The following is an 18,420-nucleotide window of genomic DNA, read 5'->3' on the forward strand; positions in this document are numbered from 1 at the left end:
ACCGCGTCAGCCGCTGCCGCTGGCCCCGCCGCCCGCGCCCCGGTCCGGTCCCGGCGCTCACCCGCCAGCAGCACATCCCCCGCGAACTCCAGCGCGGTCACCGGGGCCACCAGAGCTACCGACTCCATCTTGGCCCCACCAACCCCGCCCCCGCCCCCTCAGCGCTCATTGGCCGAGTCCAACGTGGCCCCGCCCCGCCCCCGCCCATTGGCCGGTCCCGCCGCCCCGCCCCGAGCACGCGGAGGCGCCGCCCGTGTCTCTGACGCTTTATTGGCGCGCGACGCGGCCCCGCCGCGCACTCGGCCCCGGCCCCGCCCCCCCGCGCTGCGCGGGAAAAGGGCACGCGCGGCATTGCCGGCGCTACAGCTCCAGGTGCACCCCGCTGTAGGCCTTGTCCACTGTCCACTCCCCCGGGGCTCCGGCCCCGGGCCCCGCCTCGGACCCCGCTAAGCGCTCCATCTCCTGCTGGAACTGCTGCTGCCGCCGGCGGTTGGGGTCCACGTTGATCCAGTTGTTGGCAATCCACTTGGTGCCTTGGGTGACCAGGCAGCCCCCGTGCAGAGCGAAGTCGTCCAGCTCCCCCACCCAGCCTGCGGAGCAGAGCCCCGTTAAACGGTGGCACAGGAAGGCAGACACAGCTGGGACCACACAGGAACACACGGCCAGCAAACACCGATGCTGTCTTTCCTGCCTGCACTACCTGCTTGGATTTGAGCTCAGACACATCTTCCAGCAGTTACTTTCCCTTGCGCCCCTCCATCTTAGCGCCACCTCACCCTAGCGCCTACAAAGAGTTCATCAGGGCAAGCTCCCTGAGTGCAAAATGCCCGCTGCCTCCATCTCTCCACTCAGCACAAGTGGCTCTCACAATGCAGATCACAGCCTATCCTTCTCAGCTCTCTTGGAAAAAGGAAGGCTGGCACAGAAGAGATGGGTTCTGCCACTAAAAAGCCCGAGGAAGCCAGAGGCTTGCAGCCATTTTAGAGATTGCATTTCAGCAGTCTTAAATGATCTGTTTACAATGATCCTATCGTTTTTCTGTGGCAGACTTACATCAGCAGCCACTTTCCATTTAAGAACAAATTGCTCATAAAAACACAACAGGGCTCTTCTAGTAGGAGAGCGACAATTCTTGCTATTATCACCCAACAGGCCAAACACTGGTCTTGTGACCTCCTCTGTGGATTTTCTAGAGATGGAAACATGGGCTGCTCTCAGGGGACCTGGGACATTACACTCCTTCCTCCAACCAAAGCTCAAAGTCTGCCATGGAAACCTTCTGGTGCCAAACTCACCAGCAGCCCTAAAGATTCATGTTCATTCCCAGCGTGTCAGGGAAAACCGCACTGTGCTTCGTGACAAAAACAGCCCAAGGACACATCATGGGGCTGTGGCTGAGCTACAAAGCAGGCACTGGCCCCAAGCGTGGCATGGGGTGGCCCATGTGTCCTCATGCTGCAGAGCTGATGGTCGTGCCTTTGTCTACCTCCCCTCCCCATCCCTTTGGGCAACACCACATCAGTGACACATTTTGAATTGCAGACCAAGTTCCAGCAGGAGTTTCAGCTTGCACAGTGGGATGGAAGGCAGCTGGTGATGGCGAGTGCAGCCAAGGTCTTTGTTTGCTAGCTAGTCCTGTCCCCCAAAGACATCAGGAGCCACTGACCTACTGCCTGTAAACAAAGGCCTTTCAGAGTCAGGAAGCTCCTACTCAGCTGTTGACAAAAAGACTCTACAGTTCCCACTAGCAGGCAGCTACCACCCTTTTTCTGGCTGCTCTTTGAGCTCCCAGCTGCAGCAAGAAGATGATGGCTGTCACCTACTGCAATCCCACCCCTCCCAGGACCTCAGTTTTAAGTGAGCCTGTACCTTCTCCATCTGACAGGTAGTTGTACCAGAAGACAGCGGTGCCTTGCTGAGGTTTCACTCGCAAATTGCCCTTGTCACAGTTTTTCCGAGTATCTCGCAGGTCAATGTCGTTCTGGATCAAGGACTGGACAGAAACCACAGGGAAGATGTCACAAACAGGGCTGGAACAAGGCACACGCACTGGGATACTCCTGACCCTCACTCCTGTCTGAGTGTTCCACAGGATAGCTTAAGGTTGATGCAGGAGCTTTCATAACCCACCTGGAGCAGCCAGTTTCAGGCCTCGGGAGGTTCATAACCCGTTTCTGAGAAGCTGCCATTTCTTAACACTTTACCTGACACCTCACACCTCTGAGGAGGGAGAGCTGAGCTGTCAAAGCTCTGTGCCTCCTCCCCTGTCCTCAGAGGAAAAAGACTGTAAGTGGAACATGGTCTCCCCAATGCTCTAGCTGCAAATGCTAATGCACACCAACCTAACACCAGACCCCTTCTGCAGCCACAATGAATAAAGACATTCCAAGAGGGACTCAGAATCCCCAGGGGTAACACATAGGGAGGTTCATTTACCATCTCTTCGTACGTCCTGTTATCAGCAATAGGAAAGACTGTTTCACCTCCCCCAGTCACATTGTTCAGGTAGAAGAGCACGGTCACATACCTGCAAGACAGAGACTGTCAGGAGACACACCTGGAGCACCTGGAGCAGGAGGAGATGCACAGGGGCTCCCCATGCCAAGCTGCTCCACCATAAATAAAGTGGCTCCTCCAAGACATGACACTGCACATGATTTACACCATCAGCTTTTCTCCAAGAGTCACACAAGGACAACAAAGAAAACCCCTGCCCAGAGTAATGAGTGTGCTTGTAGGCTCTGCTGGGGCAGGACCACCCACTCCACCTTCCTTGCATGGACCCAGGTGGGATTTGCCCCCATCCCCTTTAAAACCCCTTCATGCCTGTGATGTCCTGAGCTGGTTTGTGAGCCCACAACCTGAGCACTGAGTCCCAGGCGAGATGAGGTGAGGTGAAATGGCTCTTCACAGCCCTTGTCTAACGTGCTCAGGGCAGAGCTTACCGGCAGGAGGTCTCAAAGGGAGCGCTTTCATTGGCAACAAGCTTGGTGTGGCTGCAGGCAGTCTCGGGGAACACGGGCCCGCTGTCCATGTGGGCGTGGTAGTGCCCTCCCTGGTCGTAGCGCACAACCTGCAGGGGCTCACTGTGCTCCACGATCTCGGGGGGCAAGCGAGTGAGGCGCATCACCCTGGGGGAGAGCAGAGCTGCTGAGTGCAAAGCCACCATCACCTCATCAGCCACTACTCCCAAGCAGTGAATAAACCCCGAGAAAGAGAACCCCCTTCCCAAAAGACCGGAGAGACGGATGGGCTGCAGCGAGCATGCCAAGAGACAGCCAGGTCCTTACTCATCTGTTGGACCATCAGCATCGGCTCAGAAAACCCTCATCAAGGTTAATAAAAAACCAAAACAAAACTGAAGGCAGCATCTCTAGCAGGACTGCTCTCAGGAAGACTTTGCTTGCTCAGCAAGATCCCTTCTGTGCATGACCCTGGAGCCTTCATGTGCCATCTCATCACTTCTCTGGACTCCTGCACACCACCTACACACCTCAGGGACAGTTAGCAAAGCACAGGACCCCTGCTGAGAGTGAACCAGAGACTAGCTCTAGGAACAGTCTTGTCACCTAACTCACCTTTCCCTGTTGCCTTTGCAGCAGCCTCCCCCAGGGCAGAGGGGCACTGGAAGTGATCAAGGAGACCGGAGCCCTCCTGCTCTGGGATTTTTCCACTGCTACATCTGAGATCATCCCCAAGGCAAGCAGGTACGTCTTGAGACCTGCCAAAGAACACTCAGAGCTCTGAGAATCCGGACTGGTGAAGCCCTTGGGGCAGGTGCAAGGACAATGTGGCACCTGGTCAGGGTGGCAAAGCCCCTGCAGGCGCTGCCTGGTCCCAGGAGGACCAAGAGCCTCCTTCAGTGCTGTGTCTTCACATCCTCCTGACAGTGGCCAACTGCAGAGCGTGCGAGCAGAATGCCGATGCCTGTGTGTGCTGGCTAGCTGGCACAGGGAAGGTGACAGCCACAGTCTCCTCTAATCAAGACAATATGTGACCCCATTTTCCCACTGGAATGCACTGAAGAAAAGGAGGGGCCAACAGCTGTTTTTCAGGCCTCAGGACAGATTTTACCCACCCACGTTCTGGGTGAGGACCAGCACCACAAGAACAAGCGAGTCTTCAGCCAATTATCTGAAACTCACTACAGCTAAATGATCTGGCTTTTGTGCTGGGCTTCAGCTCTTCCCAGTACCAAATCTGAGATGACGGAAAGGTAAGAGGTCCTCCCATCTGCCATGAGCTGCCCTACAATATGTGTGCTTAGAGGATTAAACTAACTTGACTAATTTAAGGTGAAGTCGTGCTTTTTAAAAAGTCAGCTCTGAACAGCAAAGACAGATTTCAGTGAAATGCATGAGTAACTAAAGCAAATGACAGTAACTGCTGGCACCCAGACAGCATTGGAACCGGGCAGTTTCTCCCAGTAAGCTCAGTTACTAATTAGAATGAATGATTTCATATACTGCCAAATCTTCCTGGTTTTATAGGGCTGTTCCCAAAAGTGAATGGAGATGCTGAAAGGCTCGATTTTTTCTTTTTCCCTTTCCACAGGACAATGCAAATTCTTCTTCTAATGAAAACCTCCTCTCTCCATTTTGTGTCTGTGTTCATTGCTCTTTTTACTCCAAGGACTTTTCACACAATTAGGAAGTGTGAATATTAGCAAGTCTGCCACTGCCTCTCCCAGCACACAGGTGATGCTTGTGCCTACCCAAACCCAACCTCCCCTCAGCTCCCTGGCCCTTACCTTTGCCGAATGGCTCTCATGACCTGGTGTGCCCCCTCGCCCTGGTACAGCCAGGTGTGCTGGCTGTTGCGCACCAAGTCACTCATCTTCACTTTCTGGCTTCCCATGTACTTGTGGAAATCACGGATATTCAACTGCTTGAACTCCTCCAAACTTAGCACACCTATGGGAACACAGGAAAGGCCACCTGACTCTGGTGCAGGTAACAGTTCTTGCATCCTGTACTCAGAGAACCACCAGCTGAGGGCACTGCAGAAACTGCCTTCCTCACACAGACCCAGTCAGGGCTCACTGTGCAGCACAGGCTGCCCCCCTCCTGCCCCTGATCATGGGCTCCAGCAGTGCTCTCGCCTGCAGCAGGGGACACAGAGCAACCTGCCAAAGTGAACTGTGCAGGGTCAGAACTGGGACAGGCAAAACACCGTTTTAAACTTTAAAAAGCTCCTGAAACCCACAAATCAATATATCAAAAGAGAGAAACAGACACTACAGTTCTGATATGCACAAGGAAGCTGTGCCACCCAATGTCTTGAGGCTTATTATTTAAGTATTTAAATCAACATGTTTAAGGACAGAGTGGGACCTCAGACCACATTTTCTACATGATCTTGCAGGGTAATTAAGAAAAAGCCAAACCCAAAACAAGCAGTACATTCTCCTGATTTGTGTAACTGCAAAACATAAATGAGGAATGCATGACAGTATGGTCTTGCGTAAATAGAAATAACAGAAAAGCAAGAGGTATAAAGCAGTTTCTCCTGAAACAGGTATTTCTTGTTTGCACTCAGCTGGAATCAGCAAGGGGTGGACTCTTTCTCAGCTTCAGGAAAATCCTCACATTTGTTGTTTCCTCCTTGTGGAGAAGGGAAGCCTTGCACAGGTCCCTGATAGCAGCATGCAGTGCACTGCTCTGGGCTGGCCTGCACACGCCATGGGCTGGGAGAGGAGCTCACTCAGGCAGCAAACCCAGTGCTGCTGGGTGCCAGCTCGGCTCCCTGGGCACGAGCACCCCCTGGCAGGAGGAAGGACCAGCCACAAGGGTCAGCCAGGGACCGTTCCTCAGGTGCCACATCCTCAGGTCATGACCAAACGATCCATTGTCATTATTCCTAGTGTCTCTCTGTCTGCACTTCCCCTGACTCCCCACAGTCTTTGATGACGCAGTGCCACATCCAGGTTGTGACCTGGTCCCTCAGTGTCATGTACCAATCTAACAACAGAGGGAAGCAGCACTCTGGAAGCAAGGTCCTGCCAATAGCCCTTTAACAGGACCTTTCATTTGTTAATGTCCAGAATGGTGGAAAAGCCACTGAGGACTCAGTCAGACCCATGCCAAGAATGCCACCAGCCTGGAGGAGAGTTGCACTGGGTGCCCTCCGGATATTTATGCTTTCACACTGCTACTGCTTCAACTCCAAAGCAGCTCCTCGTGGGCAGCTCTCAATGCCAGGTCACTGGAAGAGACTGTGCATTCACTTAATTTGATTAGGAAATGGAGTGCTGCTTAATTGAGGCCACTCTAATTAGAGCAGCAGAGGTTAGAGTGTATGTCCGGACCAGCAGGAGCCCTTGGGAGGCTGGGGGCAGGAGGGGCAGAAGTGGCCTCATGGAATACAGAGAGGTTGCAGTGGCAGAAAGGGGGGTCAGCCCCAAAGGCTGACAGACAAGATCACCCCCAGCTCCACTTATTCCACTCTCCCCTCACAGTGACATGGGCCTCTTGGTCTGCTGTGAAAGTCTCCCTGAAAACGGGGGGCATGCAATGTGTGTCTGAACACCTGCATCCCAGGTAACAAAAGCTCTGTATCAGAAGATCCTAAGATCCTGTTACAGCAGGGCATGAACCAAGGCAGGTCTGACAGGGGAAAGGGAGTGCAGAGTTGTGGTCTGGTCCTGCTCCAGCAAGATCCAAGCCCAGGCAGTGGGACCAGTTAGCCACTAGAGTGGTGATGCAGGAGTGCTGCAGTAAGGGGGTTACCATTCATGTACTTCCCTGAGAAGGTGTCTAGGGCAGTGCTACTTCCCTTCAAAGAATTCAGCCAGAAAAAAAGGCCTGGGCAGGGACACAGGTCTTGCTCTGCCCCATATGGCTGTGCAAGGTGTCCAAGGTGCTGAGGGTGAAGGGATTGCCATGGAGCTGCTCTTACCATTCCCATCAGGATCAGCTTTGACCGCTGTGTACATCTCCCGGATGTTCTCAGGGGTCATCCACCTGCCGTTTCCAAGTCGGGTATGGGTCAACACCTGAAATTCATAAATGGATCAAAAAAACGCACTGGTTTATTGCACTCCTGAGACCCTACAGATTCCCTGTGGGAGGCCTGGTGGGACCTCTTCCACAGCACATCAGCCGGACAGGCATCAGCACATTTCTGCAGAAAGACGATTGCAGTGAGAATCATCTGGCAGCCACACACAGAGTGTTGCTGATGAGTGCTGTTATTTCCAGTTTAGGTCATGGCAAACGACTGCTGGAACTTGGTTAACCAGCCCTGGGGTGGAGAGAGCACATCTTTCTCTTGAAAGGAAAGTAAAGCTATTGATGATAATATTGATACTGATGAGTGAATGCTTTTACTTGTTCAAGGTAAGGGCTTGGAACAAAATTCTTCCCTTCAACATGTACAGAGAGATGCAAAAGCCTGAACAGCTCTCAGCAGGCTCTGACCTTGAGAGAAAGGAGCCTTGCCCTGGGCTGGCACTAGCACAGCTCCCCACACTCCACAGCACTCATGGTGCACTGGATGGTTCAGACTCCCAGCTTCACCTGGAATGGGAGCCTGAGGAGGGACACGCTTGAACTGTCAGTACCTGCCCTGATGCATCCTGCCATACAGGGCAAGGGTGCTGAAGAGCTGTGGACAGGAGGCTTATTATTGTCCTTGGCTCATCTATAGGGGTGCCTTTGCTGGGGCTTGTGAATTCACACAGTGAGTTCCCCACAAAGCAGCCTGCGTGACAAACTCACTTCCCAGGACACACAGCAAGAGGCAACAATCCACAGCACAGGAACATTTTATCCAGCATATTCAAATCACACATGTCCTGCCAAGGACTGTTGCTGCCTCCCAATAGCATGACAGCTGCTGCAAATTGCCCAGAAACTTCCATTCTGAAGGCCAGCACAAATTCTGAGGCATTAAAATGAAGCAAATTGTGATTGGTACATTCTGGGCTCTGGCCCCACCCAAGCACATGAGTAATCAAGGGAGCATCTGATGAGGGGATGTGCCAGAGGGTCTCCAGAACACCTTCCCCAGTCTGCCCACACTCTACCTCTTTGAGCTGCAGCTGCCCATCCTGATTGTGATCCAGCAGATTGAAAATGTCCATCTGGCTGATTTCAATCATTTCCATGGCTTCCTCATAGTCCTCTGTTGGTAGGATCTGGCTCTTCTGTAGTCCCTTCAGCTTTGCCAGATGGACAATGAGCTTGCACTCCTCCTCTGTCAGGAAGTCAGGGATTTCTGCAGCAAAAGTGTGAGCAGGAACAGAGACTGAGGAACTGTTACAGTGGGATCCCATGCTGGTAGTAGGACTCTCAGGAAAAAAAAAAATCAAAATAGGTAGGGGGAAAATTTAGGAACTAAGTTTGGGACTTTTAAAAACATCCATCCTTCTACCAAAAGGGCTCTCAAAGTGCATACACCACACACCTGAGCTGCTGGAGGCAGGTATTTTTATAGCAGCAGTTCCTAAATGCTTGGATCCTGGGGTCAAGCCCTTAAACTCTCTCACAGATACCACAATGGACAAAGGAGTGAACAAACACGTGCATATCTCTGCATATTACCATTTCAAAGGTGCCATGTGGATCACAGTCTGGGAACTGCTGCTTTACAGGAAGGGAGGCCAAAAATCATTACAGTGGGCAGTGGTGATGGCCAGGGTTTCAGACTTCCTTGCTCTCATGTGGAGAGGAAGGCACTTTGCACAAAACCAAATCCCTTCCAGGGGAACATGGCACAGTGCTCTATTATACAACTCAAACACAAAGGGGAAAAATTCTAACTTACTCCCACTCATTCTCTTGATTCTCCCACTAAAAATGGTCTTCAAATGCCATGTTAAAGAGGAAAATACTGAATGTGGATGATGCCAAACTCCATACCCAGGTATTTCCAGCTTTCCTTTGCAGCACAAACCCAGCAGCAATCAGGAAATTCCACATTCCCAAGCAAATTAAAGTGCAGAAAAATCCACTGATGGCCATGAGGCTAGGAGACTTCTAGCTGCATGGTACACTGGGCATGCACTTGGACAGCACTGGCAAGGTCCCATTCCAGAGCACAGTTACACTGTGGCCCAGGAGGTTCGGAGGATCCTCCCGGCTGGTGTCTGTCACAGCTATGGTGACCTTGGTATGAGCTGCTGAGACTTTTGAAAAGGGAAAGGAAAACCACCAATGCAGGACAGGTTAAGTGCTCCTAGACCCAAGGTCCTGCTCTCCAAATTGCAGCTCCCTAGAGCTCCTGCAGGTATGTGCCAAGGACATGTTATAGATCAGCTACAGCAGCAGTCCTCAAATGGAGGGGAAAATTAATTACTTTCATGACCTGAAATCAACCCTATCGGCTCAAGCTGTCAATAAGCAGTTGGCTTCCTGCTAAGCACACACCAGAACCAGCCCTGTAGAAAATGAGCTGTTCCTGGGAAGCCCCAGGAACACAATGCAGCCAGCTGTATCCATAACACACTCCAAGGAAACAATTTCTGCCACAGGCAGCACAGGGTCCTTGTGCCAGAGGATGCTTCAGAGCTGGAGCTTCTACTGACCAGTTTGAACCTCATGGCACAGCACCAGGTCCACATGAACCATGTGCACTGGCAACCAACACCCCCAGTATTTCAGGTTCCCCAAACTGGGCTACAAAAATGATGGCTGATGGAACATTAATTACATGCTGGAGGAAGGACAATTCCATTCTTCAGCGGCAGTAAGGGGATTTCAGAATGAAGCAGGAATTCTGTTAACTGGAAAGTGTGTGGTCATGCAGGTTGCAAGGTGAGGGGGTTTCCAGCTGAGTGCTGCCAAATCTGTCTGCAAACAACTTGGCCCCACAGCTGCAAATTAGTTCCTCTCTGCCCCCAGCTCTCTCAAACAGTTAACTTGTGCCTGTGAGACCATCCTATCTCCCTGCCTGCTCAACAATAGATCCAGCTAAACAAATGCCTCCTAATTGACTTTAAGCAACACTTGATTGCTTTTACAAAAAACAAAAGAGAGGAAAACATTACGGTTTATGAAATAATGACTAATCCTGGAGCAAGAGAAAGGGGATGGGTTGGAGCACTGGTGTCAAACAGAGATTCAATCTTGGCTGAAAGAGCCCCAAGACACATGGGCCAAGTCATTCACCCCTCCCCAACTGCCCTCATTTCCACACCTGCTGATCTAAGCCAAACCCCTGCTAAAATACAAACAATCGGGGCCTCTGGCAAATGAAAATTGGAGCATTGTCTTCCCCATGAGGGCTCTGAAAGGGCCGCACTTAATGAGGATGGATTGACAAAGAGGTGGCTGGTAGGCTATAAAAGGCATTCCACAGGCAGGAGCAGCTCAGTGCGGGGTGTGCTGTTGGTTCACTTGCTCCAAGCATGGTCAGGTCCCTTGGCAGGCACCCCTGGAGCTGGGGTGGCCCGTGGCTGCTGGGTCTCCTGGCCCGCCTGCTGCTCTGGGGCTCTCCAGGTGCCCGGGGGAGCTACCTGAGGAGATCCTCCAGCTGCATGCCCATCCCTCAGAGCATGGCCCTCTGCTACGACATCGGCTACTCCGACATGAGGATCCCCAACCTGCTGGAGCATGAGACCATGACAGAAGTCATCCAGCAGTCTTCCAGCTGGCTGCCCCTGCTAGCCAGGGAGTGCCACCCAGACGCTAGGATTTTCCTCTGCTCCCTCTTTGCACCCATCTGTTTGGACAGGTAAGATGCTTTTATGAGTTATTTCAGTGTAACACTTAATTCCCTGCAGGAGCACGACTCCGTGTGCCTCCCGAGAGAAAATGCATTCGATGTGATCTGTGCAGTCCCCAACAAGCAGTGCTGCTGCTCTCGGCAAGGGACAATTGGATTACTCAGCAGGGATCATCCCTCTGAAAGCAAAACATGAGCATTTCACATCACAGGAGCAGAAATATGTTCCCTCCTTGGGTTCTGCTCTCTCACCCCAGGCACTACTGCCACATGCCCTGGCCAGCCCCTCATACACTGCAGTGGCTGCTGGCACACACCAGCTCCACCTCCCACCTCCTGTGCAGCCCCTCACCCCAGCTCCTGCCCTGAACATATGGTTCTCAGTTTCCCAACAGTTCCAGCAGCAGAAAGAAATCCCCAGTTTTGAGGTACAGCTCTCAAAGTACAGAGCTGTAAGGAAATTTGGTGTTTAATCAGGTGCCTTTAAAGATAAGCAGTCTTTGCACAACTAGAGAAGACCCATAAGGTGAAAGGCTTCTGGCAGCTTGCCCTATCCCTCTTGTCCTCAAAAATTCTTTGCTTGCTTCCTAGTCATGAATGTTCAAAAAAAGGGTCAAAGATCCCCAAACTGCCTGCTAACCCTTCTCACAGCCCTGTGCAGCAGCAGCGGTGTTAGGGCTCGACCCTCAGCCCCCGGGCAGGCACACGGAGGCGCCGAATGCCCATCCCCTCCCCAGGCTCATCCGAATGCCCATCCCCTCCCCAGGCTCATCCGAATGCCCATCCCCTCCCCAGGCTCATCTTCCCCTGCCGCAGCCTCTGCGAGGCCGTCAAGAGAAGCTGCGCGCCCGTCATGGCTTGTTACGGCTACCCCTGGCCCGAAATCCTCAACTGCAACAAGTTCCCTGCAGACCATGAGCTGTGCATTGCAGCAGTCTCCATGGATGAAAATTCCTCAAGCAGGAGAAGTAAGAGGTTTTTTGCTTCATGTATTTTCCCATATATAACACTGAAAGCTCAAAAGGATGATCCTATGACTTGTTTCTATTCTGCATACTTGTTTCTATTCTGCATATTTCTGGTTTTAAGCTGTATTTAAAAAAAAATACAAATTCTAGTTTTGTTCTCTCTGGGAACCGTGTATAGAAAATTAGCATAACATTGGCTGTGGCTTGTTCCTCTCTCTGCTCTATTCATTATCTCCCTGGGTGCCATCAGACCCCGCAGGGTTTGGGGCAGGGGGGAGGAAAGGCTGCAAAGCCTCCGGCCCAGGCACAGTGGGAGAGCTCATGGAGTGCAGACTCCCAGCAGTGAGCGAGATGTGCTTCCAGTGCAGCCATGGAGCTGCAGCCCAGATCTTTCAGCTGTGTCTAGGGCTTAAAAGCATGCAAAAAGAAATGTTTTGTAAGGCTTCTCTCTAAACATTGGAAACACCATGAAGGGACATGAGCCTCTGCAGACATGAATTACACTGGAAAAAAGTCTGTCTGAAGGACTCAATTAACACCCAGATCCTGATGAACACTGGGGGAGATTCAAGAGCAGTTAAGGGGAGAACAGACATTTCAACATCATTTCAGCATCACTGGATGGAGTCTGGCCATACCACTGGTTTTGCTGTTTCATCCAAATTAGGAGATCTTCATTACGCATTTTCACTGCTGCTTTAACATGCAGCAACACACACAAGCCTGAACAAAGCACTGACAAGCAGTGTTTGCCTTCACAGGAAGGAGAGTCTAACATTTCCCACCTTGCCTGTCTGAGGTACCTGGGTAGCTCAGGAAGAACCATCACTAAGAAACAGCAAGCCACCACTTGCAGATCCCAAAATTTCATTGTGCCTTTTCCAGTGAAGCTTGACAAGGGTGTTATAACCTCATTTGTGTTGCAGCAGTGCCCCGAGCCAGCTGCCAGGACTGTGAGCTTGAGGAGGCCAGCACTGCCAGGGAGATCCTGGAAAGCCTCTGTGCAAATGATTTTGGTGAGTACACTCCTTTTTCTCTCAACTGCCACCACTCCCTCCAGCAGCCAAGCAGTGCCATGGACAGAAAATAGCTTTGCCATAATATAGTGACTTGGAGAAACTGCAACTTTTACAGCAGATCCCAGGGATTTTCAGTTTCCACCTTACCTGTGAGGCACCAGGAGGACCCAGCTCCTGGCAGCACTGAAAGTGAAGATCTGATTTATTTCTGTGGGCTCTGGTTTGGTTTTGGTCGGTGAGTGCTAAAAACAAGCAGTACTCTGGTTTTCCCTTGCAGACAAACATTTCAATCAATGCCTGTAAGAATCTTTAGCAAATTCCATGCCAGCTATTTCAAACTTTAATAGTGTTGTTCTAGCATTGTGACTCTCCCGCTCCTAGTCCAAGCAAGCAGCAGCACTGGTGCTGCTCAATCACATGGCAGGAAGTTTTCAAGATACTGTCCTGAATTCAGGCACACATACAGAAAAATAAAGATATTTTTCAATAAAAAAGGTTACAAATCCTGAGCAGCTGTCAGTCATGTAGCTTCTGAAATCCCTGCTCAGAGAAAAGTCAAGTAATTTGCACAAGACCAGGACTGATGCATCTGCTTGCTTGTGCCCATGATTCCTTCAGGGTTTCTGCAGTGGTATTGATACACCTTTGCCACTCTTAGAAGGGAAATGGATTGAGAAGGAGAAGGGGGCCTTTTCTCCCAAGTAACAAGAGGAAATTGCTTCAAGTTGCAATGGAGAGGTTCAGATTGGGTAATAGGAAAAATTTCTTCACCAAACGAATTATCAAGCACTGGAACAGGCTGCCCAGGGAAGGGCTTGAGTCACCAGCCCTGAAGGTATTTGTAAGACATGTGGTTGTGGCACTTGAGGACATGGTTTAGTGGTGAACTGGGCAGTGCTGGGTCAGTGGTTGAACTCGATCTTTGAGGTACTTTCCAACCTAAATAATTCTGTGATTCTAAGAACAGTGTTCAGTACTGGAAACTAACCTCAAATGAGAACTTTCAGAAGTTCACTGCGATTGGAAAAGCTTGGACAGATACTTCCCCACATTACAGAGACAGCAGAGAAGCCTTGGGCTGGCTCCATGTCTTGAAGTAGGAGAGAGCTATGAAGAGTAAACAGAACTCACAGCTCTTTTTCCAACCCCTGCAGCAGTGAAAATCCGAATCCTGAGGAGGAACACCACCACCACCATCTCAGACTTCGACCTGGACCCCTCCAAAGTGGAGGTGCTGAAGCACGGCCCGCTGCTTAGAACTGAAATCCCTGCCAGGCTCCAGCAGTGGCTGGACATAGATGCCACCTGCGCCCACAACATCATGCGAGGCACCCAGGCAGGGGTCTTCGTTGTCAGTGGTGACGTGCAGAGTGACAAAGTGGTGGTGAACAAGGCCTATGCCTGGCAGAAGAGGAACAGGAACCTGCACCAGGCAGTGAGGAGGTGGAAGCATCACCGCTGCCCCGAACAGGCAGAATGGAAGGTCTGAAAAAGTTCAACTCCAGCAACAAGAAACTGCTCCCCTCCCTATGGCTAGAAAACTCCTTTTCCTGGCAGGTGGTGTTTTGGAGATGTACAGTGATATTTCTAGGTGATTTGAAGCAGTCATAGTGCACAGATAGGGCTTCACTACAGATCCCTGTTTTACCAAGACAGAGCTTAAGGATGCAGGTTTAACATGTTCCTCTGACAATGCTCTGTAGATCCAGGACGTGCTATGTTCAGCTTTGCATAGGATCCAACATCACAACAAAACTATGCAGGTGAGGACAAACTAGAAGAAACCCTTAATAACAGTTCCTTCTAGTTCTCATTATCAGAGCTGGTATTTCAGATTCATTATTTGACCCTGAGACATTGATGCCTGCTTATTTTCTGTCCAGAGATTACATGAAAGTCTCCCTGACTGTGAAGTGATACTTTTTCTGTAATGGAGCAAATACTTTACTCTTGAACAGTCTGAGGTAAATTAACGGGGAGAGGAACCCACCCTGGCTAAGCCCAGCCCCTTAAAAACTGCATGCTGAACTCTGCTCTTGAGTCAGGCTGTCCCTCTAGCTTCCTGCACTGAGAGCTGATGAGCATCCACACGAGCAAAAGGAAACAGCCATTCTCAAGCAGGAAAGGCACAGAGCAGATAGCTGAGGGTTTCTACATAACAGGGAAAAAACTGTTTTTCAACATCAGAAATTCAGTGTGGATCAGAAGATTCTGGTAACTGGGGATATCACAAGAACCTTGAGAAAAGCAGAGCACAAGTGAGACATCAGCTGTTCAAAGCTCTGCTTTGGTGTGAACAGCAGCTTTGCTCGGGACTGGGAGGTGATTTCCAGGCCAAGCACAGTAGGATATTTCAGTTTTGATATGGGAGCAGGGGAGAAACCTTTCACAGCTGCCTCGCCTTCCATCTGTACATAAGGAAGATAGAAAATATGGGAAAAATATGGGGAAAATACGGGAAAACTCAGTCTCTCTGCAGCTATCTCACTCAAGCAGGACTGTCACTCCCTGCAGGGGCACACACTGTGCTCCAGACCACAGAGCAGAAAACAGCAAACCCCCAAATGAGGAAACAAGTGGGATTTCTACAGCCTAACAAAGCACTGTCCATGGAAAGTTTTTTATATTGGTTGAAACCTGTGGCTGAAATAAAAAACCAGAACAAGTGGAAAAACCAGCCTTTGGGAGGCATGCTTTCTGCCCTGCTGGTGACGCCGTGCAGAGACAGCCGGTCTGCTTGGGGACGCATCGGTCTGCTGGGGACACATCGCCTCCCCGTGTTCACAGGGCACACACACATTGTCCCCGTGTTCACAGGCACACACACACTGTCCCTGTGTTCACAGGGCACACACACTGTCCCCGTGTTCAAAGGCACACACACACACACTGTCCCCGTGTTCACAGGGCACACACACACTGTCCCTGTGTTCACAGGGCACACACACACACACACACACACTGTCCCCGTGTTCACAGGCACACACACACACTGTCCCCGTGTTCACAGGGCACACACACATTGTCCCCGTGTTCACAGGCACACACACACTGTCCCTGTGTTCACAGGCACACACACACACACTGTCCCCGTGTTCAAAGGCACACACACACACACACTGTCCCCGTGTTCACAGGGCACACCAGCAGCCCTCGCCGCGGGCTCCTCCTCACACTGGTGCGGGCTGGAACGAGTGCTCAGAAACACACACTGCAATTCAGCTGCGCCCTGACATTTGTGCAGTGCTTACTGCTCTTCCCCGAGGCTCAGAAGAAAAACACAGTCAAATTTCCTATTTTTATTCCTCCCCACTGTCTTGTCTTAGAAACTGCTGCCCAATCCACTGATTCTGCTGTCAGGTGGTCCCGGCAATGGCAGTATCTTCTGAACAGACTGCGTTTGGAAAACAAAACACATAAAAGCTCTGAAGGTTGAAAAGGCTTTGTCTGATTTGTTTTCCATTAGTAGGGTTATTTGATTACTAGAGTTTCCCAACTGAAAACTGCACAGATGGTCTGATTTACAAGCTTTAGAAATGATGCCTTGTAGCCAGAGGGGGGAAAATAGGGCAGGGATTTTTTCATAGCTCTATAAAATACGCTTGGGTTCCATGCAGATGTGACTTACCCACAACTAAAAACCAAACCTAAAGTTCCCCTACAGTGCCCAGCCCATGCTCTGAGGCCCAGAGAACACGTTAAATAATTCATGAGTGTCTGGTGCTGTGGTCCCACTGCAGCCTGCTCTGCTGAAAGCAAAGATGACAGATCAGGCACTTTCCTGTTTGCTTAAATTGGCTCTTGTACACTGCAGCATTTTGTGTTAAATCCCCAGAAACTCAAGAGTCTTTGCTAATGGTTTCTGTAATCACCAAACACAACCAAATTAAATACACACTTCTACTAATTTAAGTAACAGAGATACAATGAATTAGTTTTTTTAAACTACTTGAATGACATTGGTACTGCTTGCATAGATAGAGAAGTCTCTGGAAGTCTTTTAAAGTCAGAGCTGGCTCCTGGCAGGTTCATCCAGGAGATAAGAATTGTCTTGCAACTTGCAGTTTCTAAATAAGGGACTCCTTATCAGAGGACCAAGGAGAACAGACTCATGGCATCTCAAATGGAGAATGTCTGTCACTGTCTGTGATAGCATCCTCAGGGAGCAAAGCTTCCCTCAAAACCAATGGAGGTGCTGGAACAAGAAGCTAAAAACTGCAGGATTACTGCTGCTAGAACAAACCTGCCTTTTATCATCTTCAGCACCTTTCTTGGGGGCCAGGACCAACTGTTTCACTTCAGTGGTACTGGAAAGGCAGGGGAAGAGGAAACAGGAGTTTTCCTGAGTGAAAACCAGAGCAACTGCCTCAGACTGTGGTTCTGGTAATGACACCAGTTTTGTGATGCTGTGGGGTTATCAGCTCCAGGTTGGTGTGTCTGTTTAGTGAATGTCAGACAGAAATCCACTAAGAAATTCATGGTGAGGTTTTCAGTGTGTATGACCAATTTAGAATCAGAAAAAAAACCCTCTATTTATTTTATTGAGAAAGCACCTGAAAGATTCTCTATGCTCTTTTCAGAAATAACAGGTTTTCTCTGACTTTGCAACAGTAGGAATTTTGTAACGATTGACTCCTCCCCCTCAAATTATTTAGCACGTTGTCAGTGACTTTCCAGAACACAAAGTTCAATTAGTGAGACTTGACCAGTGACAGCAAAGCATCACAGAAAGGTAAAGAAGATTTAAAAATATCTGAAAGGCAGATGTTGTGTGGTTGTGCATCAGAGAAGCCAAAAATAGAGATAAATCTAGAACAGGACACAAAATGGTGGAAGAACTTAAATCTATCAAATTTCCTCAGTGCTGAAGCATCAATAATAATTTTTTTTATAATTTATTAACAAAAGTTTGTCCTTTCCTTGTATTGAGCAGCTTCTTCAAGGGTCTTGCCAGCGATCTGCTGCCTATTCCTAGTATTTTACAGAAACCTGAAAAACCTGGAAAGGTTAATCTTCCAAATTCTTCAAAGTGGGCCATCCAGAACACGTAACCTCTGCCAATTTTGCATCAATATTAACATACCTTGAAGGATACCACACTCTGTTTGGCGCAGCCCCGAGGAGCAGCAGCCCCGGGCGGTGATGCCGGCACGCGGGGAGTCATGTTCCCCCGGGTGGGTGTAAGGCAGCGGCGGTGTCAGACAGACACGCACACAGCCCCCGCCCGCCGGCAGGGCGGAAACCCCCGGTACCGGCGTGCCCGGCCCCGGCAGCGCTGCCCCGGCGGGGCCGGTACTCACCGAACAGGAGCGGCTTGAGGCTGAGGGTGCGCACGGCGTGGGCCCTGCCGGGCACCAGCTCCACCCGCTGCGTGTGGCCCACCTGCGGGGAGAGCAGCGGTCAGCGCCCGGCGCTCGGCGGCCCCGGTTCCCGGTCCCCGGTCGCGGCCTTGCCTTGATGCCCTCGAGGCGCGGGAGGGCGCGGGCGGGCGGCGGCGGCGGCGGCGGGGGGGCGGCGGGCGGCCCGCCGGGCTCGCCGGCGCTGAGGTGCACGAAGAGCAGCAGCCCCAGGACGTTGAGGACGTAGAGGTGCGCGAAGACCATGAGGACGAGGAAGTAGGGCCGGGAGCAGACGGGCCGCGGGCGGCCCCCCGGCGGGCCGGGCAGCGGGGGCCCCTCGGCCCGCGCCTCCGCCGCCGCCATCGCCCCGGCCCGGCCGGCCCCGCGTCACCACGGCAACGGCGCGGCGGGGCTGCGTCACCGCGGGGC

General features: G+C 51.1%; 2 protein-coding genes across 2 annotated transcripts; one reads left to right on the plus strand and one right to left on the minus strand.

Annotated features, from left to right (window-relative positions):
• Window positions 1–291: 291 nt before the first annotated feature.
• On the minus strand, window positions 292–18,354 carry P4HTM (prolyl 4-hydroxylase, transmembrane). The gene is made up of 9 exons (XM_063164876.1): window positions 18,106–18,354; window positions 17,953–18,034; window positions 8,027–8,217; window positions 6,898–6,994; window positions 4,751–4,913; window positions 2,946–3,131; window positions 2,437–2,527; window positions 1,870–1,993; window positions 292–590 (listed from the first exon to the last, which is right to left on the minus strand). Exons 1-9 carry the CDS (start codon window positions 18,352–18,354, stop codon window positions 361–363), a joined length of 1,413 nt encoding a protein of 470 aa, XP_063020946.1. The 3' UTR covers window positions 292–360.
• LOC134422624 (secreted frizzled-related protein 5-like) lies at window positions 10,349–14,281 on the plus strand. The gene is made up of 4 exons (XM_063164877.1): window positions 10,349–10,674; window positions 11,461–11,633; window positions 12,563–12,649; window positions 13,807–14,281. Exons 1-4 carry the CDS (start codon window positions 10,349–10,351, stop codon window positions 14,139–14,141), a joined length of 921 nt encoding a protein of 306 aa, XP_063020947.1. The 3' UTR covers window positions 14,142–14,281.
• Window positions 18,355–18,420: the final 66 nt, after the last annotated feature.

The sequence above is a fragment of the Melospiza melodia genome, chromosome 10 (genome assembly GCF_035770615.1).
Source record: "Melospiza melodia melodia isolate bMelMel2 chromosome 10, bMelMel2.pri, whole genome shotgun sequence".
Classification (NCBI taxonomy): domain Eukaryota; kingdom Metazoa; phylum Chordata; class Aves; order Passeriformes; family Passerellidae; genus Melospiza; species Melospiza melodia.

What these genes read in the sequence shown, in the direction of transcription:
- P4HTM (XM_063164876.1), bottom strand. Translation starts at nt 18,354, where the DNA reads ATGGCGGCGGCGGAGGCGCGGGCCGAGGGGCCCCCGCTGCCCGGCCCG. An exon ending in CGCGCCTCGAGGGCATCAAG is followed by an intron (nt 18,035 to 18,105) that starts GCAAGGCCGCGA and finishes CTCTCCCCGCAG; the next exon opens with GTGGGCCACACGCAGCGGGT. An exon ending in CCTCAAGCCGCTCCTGTTCG is followed by an intron (nt 8,218 to 17,952) that starts GTGAGTACCGGC and finishes CTTTTGCTGCAG; the next exon opens with AAATCCCTGACTTCCTGACA.
- LOC134422624 (XM_063164877.1), top strand. Translation starts at nt 10,349, where the DNA reads ATGGTCAGGTCCCTTGGCAGGCACCCCTGGAGCTGGGGTGGCCCGTGG. An exon ending in GCACCCATCTGTTTGGACAG is followed by an intron (nt 10,675 to 11,460) that starts GTAAGATGCTTT and finishes TCCCCTCCCCAG; the next exon opens with GCTCATCTTCCCCTGCCGCA. An exon ending in CCTCTGTGCAAATGATTTTG is followed by an intron (nt 12,650 to 13,806) that starts GTGAGTACACTC and finishes CAACCCCTGCAG; the next exon opens with CAGTGAAAATCCGAATCCTG.